This window comes from Belonocnema kinseyi, chromosome 2 (assembly GCF_010883055.1).
Source record: "Belonocnema kinseyi isolate 2016_QV_RU_SX_M_011 chromosome 2, B_treatae_v1, whole genome shotgun sequence".
NCBI classification, from domain to species: Eukaryota; Metazoa; Arthropoda; class Insecta; order Hymenoptera; family Cynipidae; genus Belonocnema; species Belonocnema kinseyi.
The window spans coordinates 84,149,370-84,158,997 of record NC_046658.1 but is presented as its reverse complement, the minus strand read 5'-3'; the positions used below and the strand labels follow the sequence as shown (position 1 = coordinate 84,158,997).

At 26.3% G+C, this 9,628-nt stretch overlaps 1 protein-coding gene across 1 annotated transcript in view; it reads right to left on the bottom strand.

The window, feature by feature from the left end:
• LOC117167599 (putative 1-phosphatidylinositol 3-phosphate 5-kinase) overlaps positions 1-9,628 on the bottom strand; it is a 50,575-nt gene that overhangs the window by 7,676 nt on the left and 33,271 nt on the right. Inside the window, exons 9-10 of the mRNA XM_033352654.1 lie at positions 7,242-7,792; positions 1,147-1,479 (exon numbers count right to left, since the gene is read on the bottom strand). Coding sequence (XP_033208545.1) covers positions 1,147-1,479; positions 7,242-7,792 — 884 coding nt within the window. The remainder of the gene's footprint in view (positions 1-1,146; positions 1,480-7,241; positions 7,793-9,628) is intronic.

The window sequence follows — 9,628 nt, the reverse complement described above, 5'->3', positions numbered from 1 at the left end:
TTGACTTTTATCGCGTCAGGTTCAAGGTCATTGGAAGGTCAAATCGAGAGAAAACGGTAAAAAAGTCCAAAAAAATACGTTATAGGTTTTTGGAGTCGCTAAATTACGAATCTGGCATCCGTTGAACTCTATCACTTCAGGTTCAAGGTCATTTGAAGGTCATTTGAAGGTCAAATCGAGAAAAACGGTAAAAAAATTTTTTTTAAATATGTTATAGGTTTTTGGGGTCGCTGATTATGAACTGGTGTCCGCTGACCTTTATCGCGTCAGGTTCAAGGTCATTTGAAAGTCAAATCGATAACATTTTTTTCAGCGTTTTCTCTCGATTTGACCTTCCCATGACCTTGAACCTGGCGCGATAAAGGTCAAAGGACGCCAGATTTGTATTTGGCGACCCCGAAAACCATAGTAAACCCGAGCTAACCTCAAAATACTTGTTTAAGAGTGTCAAATCTCTTGAAAATACATTTGGTGGGTAGTGGTGTTTCCTATATTTGTAGGGGTGGCTGGGGGGTGGAGGGTAGTCCGTTTAGCGTGCAATCGACTCGGGATACTTATAAGATACTACCATGATTTTTTCAGTTTTTTTGGTCCAAAAATAAATTAAGCCAAAAACCGGCCTTACCGACCCTCCCCCTTTCATCGAATTCTTTTCAACTTTTTAAAAGTGAAAATTTTTGTCACTTTTTCAGTCGCAGTCCTGAGAATGATGAATAAAAAATTTATAAATTTAAATCTAAAATTATTTTGTTCTCTTCATTAAACATTCTATATTAAAAATGTTACAAAACTAGAATTTGGGTCTTTAAAAATGAATGGTCAGGAAAAGTGAAAAAAATATATATATTCAAGGAAAGGTCAGGGAGTTTTAAAAGTGAACGTAATGATGCCGGTAAATTTTTTTTCGTTAAAAAATTATTAAACAGGAAAAATTTTATTTGAAAGAATCCTATATAACCGTAATTAAAAACAAAATTCCATGTGCTAAATTTTAGAAACTTCAACTTCAGTTTATCGAAACTTTCCTGATTCTTTCAGGTTTTTCCTGACTAGTTTTAAAGTACCTGACTTTCCAGAAATCCCTGACCTGTAGCAACTCTAATTTTTTTACAATAAAAAGTAATTGTAGATCTGACAAAAACTCACTATTTAAAAGGTTTTCATCCAGTAAAACTAGTTCTCCTTCTCGGTCAACATCCTCAGGATTGACCAAACGATTCCTAACGGAACCTTTCAAATCGAACTTGTCGGTAATCACTCTGTTGTAAAAAAGATTTTCCATCACCAAAACACTCGTTCGCAAAGCTGCATTCGTCGTGTTGTTTTTAAAAGAGACTCGATAAACACCGACAATTTTTCCCAAGAGGGTCGGTTGTTTTGTTTGCTGACACTTTTCCATATAGGCAAAATAATTTGGTGCAAAATCCAGGAATATTTGCAGATCCATGCGGTTCATTTCCTTCAAAATAAACCTATCATCTGGAATTTAACGAAAAACTAAAAAATTCATTTCTGCATATATGAAGATTTATAATCATATTTAATCTAATTTATGATCACGTATTGTACCGTTTTGATAAACAAAAAATCACGACATTATTGAGCATTTGAATTTTTTAAATCTTTAAAATCCTTTTAAATTTCTTGAAACCTACTGAAATTCCTTGGAATCTTTTATAATGTCCCCATTTTTAAAACAATCTATTTTTCTGTTTGATTAATTTTCAACGAAAAAAATTTGCAGAAAATATCATTATAACAGTATTTTTTAGTTCCTTTCTTATTATAATTAAAATGTTTAAGACTCGAACATTCAAATTAAGATTATCATTTTTCAATTATTCGCTTATCAAGTCAATTCACATGCTTATTGTTGGTGAGAATTTAAGATCAATAAATATATGAAATTGTATTAAGTACAAAATTATAACGATAATAATATTTAAATTCATATTTATATCATCATGAATATTGAATACTATTAAATTAGTATTAGCAAATTTGACATTAGAAGCGACTAACAGGCAAAAAATAAAATAACCTTTCATCTGCAACTTGAAAACTAAAAAATTAATTTCTGCATATATGATGATTAAGATGCATAATCTTATTTAATCTAATTTATACTCACGTATTTTACCGTTGTTATGAAAAAATCACGGTATTATTGAGTATTTAAGTTTTAAGGTTTCTTAAAAAAACGCTTCTTTAAAATACATTGAAAGTTTCTAAAATACCTTAAAATCTTTAAAATCCTTTTCTAAATCGCTGGAAATACCTAGAAATATTGAGAATCTCATCAAATCTTTGAAATGCCTTGATAAGTGTGAATAAATTATTTGAAACTTTATTTAAATATTATTAAACCCCCATGTAATACTCCCTGAAATAAAATCCCTAAAATATTTTCAATCCTTTATAATATTTTGAAATCCCTTGACATTATTTCAAAGCTCTCGAAAATTCCTTAAAATTGTCAAATTCTTAAAAATCTTTTATATTATTTTAAATCTTTGAAAATTCCGCGAAATATTGACAATCTCTTTAAATTTTTAAAGTGCTTTGAAATCCCTCAATTATTTTGAAAAAAATCTGTAAAATTTTATTAAAATATTATAAAATCCCTTGGAATTATTTCAAGTTTATTTAATCTCTTTAAACTTTCATGGAATCCTTTAAAATACCCTACAATATTCCCAATCCTTAGAGATCTTTTGAAATCCCTTAAAATTTGTTAAAGCTTTTGAAAATTCCTTGCAATCTAGTAAAATACCCTGAAATCGTCAAAATCCTTTGAAATGTAATCTGATAAAATATTGTAAAATCCCTTAAAAATCACTTGTAATTTTTTTAAATGTCGTGAAATCTCATATGTCCTAGAAAATAGTTCCAAATGTTTCGAAATCCTTGTAAATTATTTGAAGCAAAATAACATTTTAGCAATTTCCTTCAAGTAATTATTACTTTGAGATTCCTTGAAATTTTTCAAAGTTTTTGTAAATTGTTGCCATTAACATTTTATCATAAAAGGTAGTTTTCCGCGCATCACTTTCAAAGTAAAAATGAAAATCATTTTTCCCTGCATTTGTCCCATTTATCCCATTTCAATTAAAAAATCTATGCTAAGTTCTTAAAATCCAAACAATAATTCTTTCGATAGGATATTGGATTTTTGAGTTGGGAATTATTTATTCGAATCACTGAAATATACGTTCAAGGAAATTATTTTGTTCGAACTAATGAAGCTTTTGTAATTATTTGTAACAATACTTAACCAAATTTTTTAAAACATAGAAAATCTCTCAATTCTTGTGAATAAATTCTTTATAGTTATATTTAAATATTGTTAAATCCCTCGAAATCCTATAAAGTTACATGAAATCGGATGATAAATCTTGAAATACCTTGAAAATTTTGTAATCTCTTGAAATTTCCTTGTAATCCTTTCACGAAAACTTAACAAAATGTTGAAAATTAACCAAATGTCGTTGGTTTTTCTTAAAAACTCAAAAATATATTTTCTCAAAAAGCCACTTTTTTGCTAACTCGTTTCTCATATGACCCATTTTCGAAAAATGACATTTTCTCATTTTTCTTGCAAATGACAAATTCAACAAAATGCTAAGAAAAAATTGTTCATTTTAAAAATTTCTATAAAAAAGACCTCTTAATCTTTCATAATATTTTTGATCGTTCGCAAAAAATTCAATTTTTCGAGAGAAAAAAACTCGTTGCCAGCAAAATGATTTGGCCTGCATAAAACTTACAGAATGTTTTTTTTTAAAGGTTTTTTTAAAGCATTTGGTCGTAAAACTTATATGGTTTCTTAGTCATAGGAGTAGCAAATTAGCACAACAAAGGTCGGGTTTTTGAGGGAATCGACATATAACATTTCAAAAAAATTAAGCTCAACTGCGTCAAACTAAGAAAACGCAAATATCCTTATTACATCAAAATTTATAACGATTTAAAAAAAATGTTGCGATTTCTGAAGAAATACCCTAATTCTTGCAAAAATTAGGTCACGAAAGATAAAAAGAAAAAGTTTTATATAATTTTAATAATGGAAATAATATTACAATTTAATTTTTAAGAAAAAACATAGTATTGTTTATACAAAAAGTTTAAAACTAAAAAAAATAATTATTTTAACAATAGTTTATGTAATGGAATTTTTTCTTTTTGTCGCTTTCGCCAATTGTTTTAAATAGTTCAATTTGAATAAATCATGACTCATTTTTTCGGTGAAAGCATTTCCCACAATTTTACGGTTTCAAAATTTAAAAACTATTATTTACTATTTGAACGATTATTATTAAAAAATTATTAAAGTTCAAGCATTAAAAAAAACTGGTAAGAACCCAAAGTAAGGAGAAATTTAATTGCAAAACAGATTGTTGAAATACACTTTTCTGGTGTAAGTTTACAATTTTTTCATTTAAAATAATGGTATTATGTAAAATCACATCATCAGTAATATTATTTTGATTCTTAAAATAATCAAGAAAAAACTTTTTTCACATATCCAATTTTTTGCACAAGTGCGTTAAAAATTTAAATACTCAATAATTCCGTTATTTTTTTTTTTTTTTATTAAAACATGTCCTCATATTTTTTTTTGAAAATAACATTTCAAATGGTTTTGATCTGAAGAATAATAAAAGGATTAAACTCGAGTTTTGCACAGAGCACTCCCACTTTTCTTATTCATGCATAATTAACAAAGAAAAGTTGGAAAAATTAGAAACATTTTAAAATATATTTAGAGGGTTTAGAAATTTATAGAGAATTTTAATCAATTTTAGCAAAACAATTTAATACTTGAAAAAATTTTTAACTTAATATGGATTTTCGATGATTTCGAAACAAAATTGAGATGCTTGTTAAGCATTTTGACAGGTTTTCGAATACATTTCAAAAAACTGCCAAAAGATATTAAGTCAATTTTTTTATTTATGAATAATAAAAATTAGAAAATATTTCAGACAGTTTCAAACAAAATGTGATATTTTGAAGATTGAAAAGACTTTTTCTTGAGATTTATCGGGAAATTTGAAACGATTTTTTATTTCAAAAAAGCAATTTTAAAAGAAAATTAAAAATATTTCAAATAATTTCCTCAGATTGCAAAAAGAATAGAGCCAATTTAAAATCTCATTTTTTATCTTTGCAAGAAAATTCGACTAAGCTTAAGAAATATTTAGGAGTTTAAAAAAATTGTAGACTTATAAAGATTTCAACATTTTTAAAACAAAATGTAGATTTTTAAAGATTTCGAACAAAAAAATCTAGTTATAGTTTTTCGTTTCTTTGGTATTGGCGATTAATTATTGACAAGTTATTAAATAAAAGAATAAAAACAGACTTTTTGTAATTATTCTTTAATAATTAATCATTACTTAATAGCAGATCAAATCAGTTTTGTGGCCACAAGAATGTATTTTTCTGAAAAAATTAAAAAATTATATTTTTTTCACTAACGATGCGAGATATCATAAAAGACTAAGGCGTATTTTTTAAAGGATATTTTTAAATTAACAAGGTTTTTCCTAATGATTTTCTCAAAACTTTCCTTGTTTGTAAAGAAAAGGCAAAAGTTAATTTTTTCGCCGAAAAGATTCTCTTAAGGGCATGTGACACAGCTAAATACCTATATTATCGACCACACTTTTTCAGTTCACTGAATGTTTTTTTGAACCTAAGAACTTTTTTTGTAAATAAGAACTTCACTGAAAATTATTTCATCTTTTTTCTGAACCTCAACATTCTTTGAACGTTCGAACTTTTTTTATACATAAAATATCGGTCTGAAACTTTGAGAAATGCAAGAAGAAAACTACGTTTAAGTACAAAGCTTAATAATAAAAGATATAAAAAAATATATTTCAACAATCAATTCCAACGGCATCAGCCGGTAACGTTGTACACGAAAATACGAAACCTGGCGACCACTAGACGAGGCTCTAGAGGGTTCGTATTTTCGTATACAACGTTACCGGCTGATGCCGTTGGAATTGATTGCTGAAATATATTTTTTTACATCTTTTATTATTAAGCTTTGTACTCAAACGTAGTTTTCTTTCAGCTCTTGAATTTTTCAAAGTTTGAGACCGATATTTTATGTATAAAAAAAGTTTGAACGTTCAAAAAATGTTGAGGTTCAGAAAAAAAATGAAATAATTTTCAGTGAAGTTCCTACCAAAATGCAGTACCTAAACGTACTTTATTGTACTCTAATACATTTCCCAAAGTTTCAGCTCAATATTTTATTTACAAAAAAAGTTCTTAGGTTCAAAAAAATATTCAGTGAACTGAAAAACTGTGGTCGGTAATATAGGTATTTAGCTGTGTCACATGCCCTTAACCACAAATATGATTTCGCCGGCATAAAAAATGGGATTTTATAGGAATTCAACTTTTAGTATTCTAAGTAAAAATAAGCTCATCCGCATCAACAAGAAAAACTTAAATATCTTTATTAGATCAAAAGTAATCATGAATTTAAAAAAATATATATGATTTAAAATAAAAACTTTAAGGTAGTTGTGCCAAAAAGCAGGTCCGTAGGGAAAAAAGTTTTATATGATTTTAAGAATTAAAATTATATTACTAGTCACGTTTCATGAAAGAAAAACAGTATTTGGTATGAAAAAAAGTTTTAAACTTACAAAAAAGAATAATTTTAACAATATTTAATGTAGTGGAATTTTCTTTTATTGTCGCTTTTGTCAATTTAAAAAAAATTGTTGAATTTTAATAAATCATGGCTTATTTTTTCGGGGAAAAAAATTCCCTACAACGTTACTTTTTATCATTTTAAAAATAAGTAAATAAAAAATTGTGCCTTTGAACAAAATGATTTTAACGATTTCAGTCATAGAAAAATTTGTTTTTTAAATTGAAAACATTAGAACTGTAGCGAATAATTTCCCTGAAAAAAGCTGCCAATTAATAAAATTAAACTATTTTTTTAAATTAATAAGAAGCGAGAGCAAAGAAAAATTGTTTAAATACATTTGTTGTCAGTTTTTAAAGTTATTATTAAAAATAATGTTTTTTACTTAAAATATCAACAATAATATTATTTTGATTTTTAAAATCATCGAAAAATTATTTTTTAAATAACTGATTTCAAGCACAAATACCTTAGAATTTCAAATACTCAAAAATCCCGTAAAATTTTTTTTTTTATCAAAACGAGACCTCTCATTTTAATTTAAAAAATTAAAAAAGGAATCAACCTCGAGTTTTGCAGAAAGCACTGCCACTTTTTCCGCCTCGTGCTGCCCATTGGATACTTCGGCTTAAACTTCTCGTATATCCATCTTCTCCACAAGGTAGAACATTTTCCCGGAGTGCGGCGAATTGAACAGGAAAATAAACCCTGCAGTAGAAATTAGTTGTTGAATCGTTGAATTGAACTTCTATGTAATTTTGTTGCTTTGTGGCTCGCTTTTCATCATCCATTTCTGGGACAGCACTCGATACGGGATTTAGATATTCTGAAGATGGTACGTTTTTATCAGTTTCCAAAGGACTCGATGGATTTGGACTATTGCCTCTGAGGAAGGAGAGCATCGAGGGTCGCTTAAATTCTCCAGATTGGCTAACTTCTAAAAAGTTATCTTTGTTTTCTGGAAACTTTCGCTTGTTCATTGGGCTAGGATTTAATTCGGGTCCTTTTGTAGTTCTCAACTGTTCTTGCAAAGCGTGTTTATAATCATGAGAATCCAGCGCGTAAGCTATTATCGATGAAGGTTCTGATTCATAGACTACTATTGGCACAACAGATCTGTAAACAAAGTCCTATTAATTATAAATCGAAATTTTCAAATAATTAACTTTATTTCACGAAAAATTTATTTTTTAATTTTCCCAAATATTATTAAAAAAAGAAAAAATTTAATTGGAAATGATTGTTTAACAATGGCATAATAATTATGATCTTAAAATTTTGATGCTGCACTATAATTCTCAACTTGTTTACACTTTTATCAATAGATGAGAAAAAATAAATTATGGACAGAACCTTAGAATATTTTAATTTACGAAGTATGTACACTTTCGATATCGTTAAGAAAACGGATACCGACAACGACACTGAGATTTATGATTTAGAATTATTATTTCTGATCGAGATTTAAAGATTTAAAAATATATCTCAAAAGAATCTGGATGATTTCAAACAACTGTATAATTTCAAAATAAATTTAGAAGCCTTAAAGATTTATAAAGGATTCGAAAATAATTTAAATGTTGAGAACATCTCAAAACATTTAATACAAAATTTAGATTTTTGAAGATTTCGTGAAAGAGTGTAGAAGATTTTATAGCAAAATTGTAGAAAAAATTCGAGTAAGTTTAGGAGATAAAATAATTTTAAGCTTGAAAATATTTTTAAAAATCTAAAACAAAATGTAGATATTTTAAAAATTTGGAACAAAAAGTTTAGAAGCTTCTTAAGAATTTTGAAAGGTTTCAAGAAAATAAATCATTTTTTTTAAGACTTATGGAAAATGTTAAAATGTCATGAAAAATATGACACATTTTTTAAGATATTTACAAGTTTTTGTTTAGAAGTTTATAGAGAAAATTTTTTGAAATTTTAGGAAGATTTTGCATAACTTTGGAAGATATTTACAAGATTTAAAAGCTTTGAACAGATTGAAAAATAATGTCACATTTAAAAATATTTTTAAAAAACTATAACAAAGTATGGATTGTTAAAGATTTTTAAAATATTTATAAGCGCTTTAAGAACTATTCTAAATGATTGCCTAAGATTTCGAAATAGAATTTAAAACATTTTAAAGAAAAAATTTTCAATTTTAGATATTATAAAAGTTTAGAAAAAATTCCAATAATTTTAAGAGATATTTAGAAGATTCGAAAATAAGTTAAAACTTGAAAATATTTTTAAACTAAATTTTAAACAAAATTTCAATTTTTGAAAATTTCCAAATTTTTGAATGGTTTAAAAAAACTAACTTAGAGAGAAAATAGAAAAAGATTTCAAAACATTTTAACAAATTTTTAAAAAATATCTTGAAGCGAAGTTTTTCAATTTTGCAAGATTACAAAATTTGAGTCAAAAAATGGAGTACGTTTAAGAGATATATTTAGAAGCTTTAAGTAGATTTAGAAATTATTTAAAACCTGTAAATATTTAAAAAATCTGTAACAAAATTTATATTACAGAAGATTTCAAACAAAAAGATTAGAAGTTTCTTAAGAATTTTGAAAGGTTTCAAGAAAAGAAAAAAATGGTCTTAAGATTCCTGGGAAAATTAAAATGATTTTTCATTTTGAAAGATTAATATAATGAGAATATTTCGAAAGAGTTTGAAGCAATTTTTTTTATTTATGCATAATTTTTAAAAAACAGAAAATATGCGAATCATTTAAAAAGACATTTAAAACGTTAAGAAGCTTTGAAAAGATCCAGCAATAGTTTAAAATAGGAAATTATTTCAAAAATTTTAAAACAAATTTTGATTTTGCAAATTTCGAAATTAAATTGTGGGTCCGGATTTTAATTTTCAAAAGATATATATGGATGTAAAATTTGATTGCGCATCTTTTTTTCTTAAGACAAAAAGTTGTAACTTTTTTAGTTTAAAAATTAAAG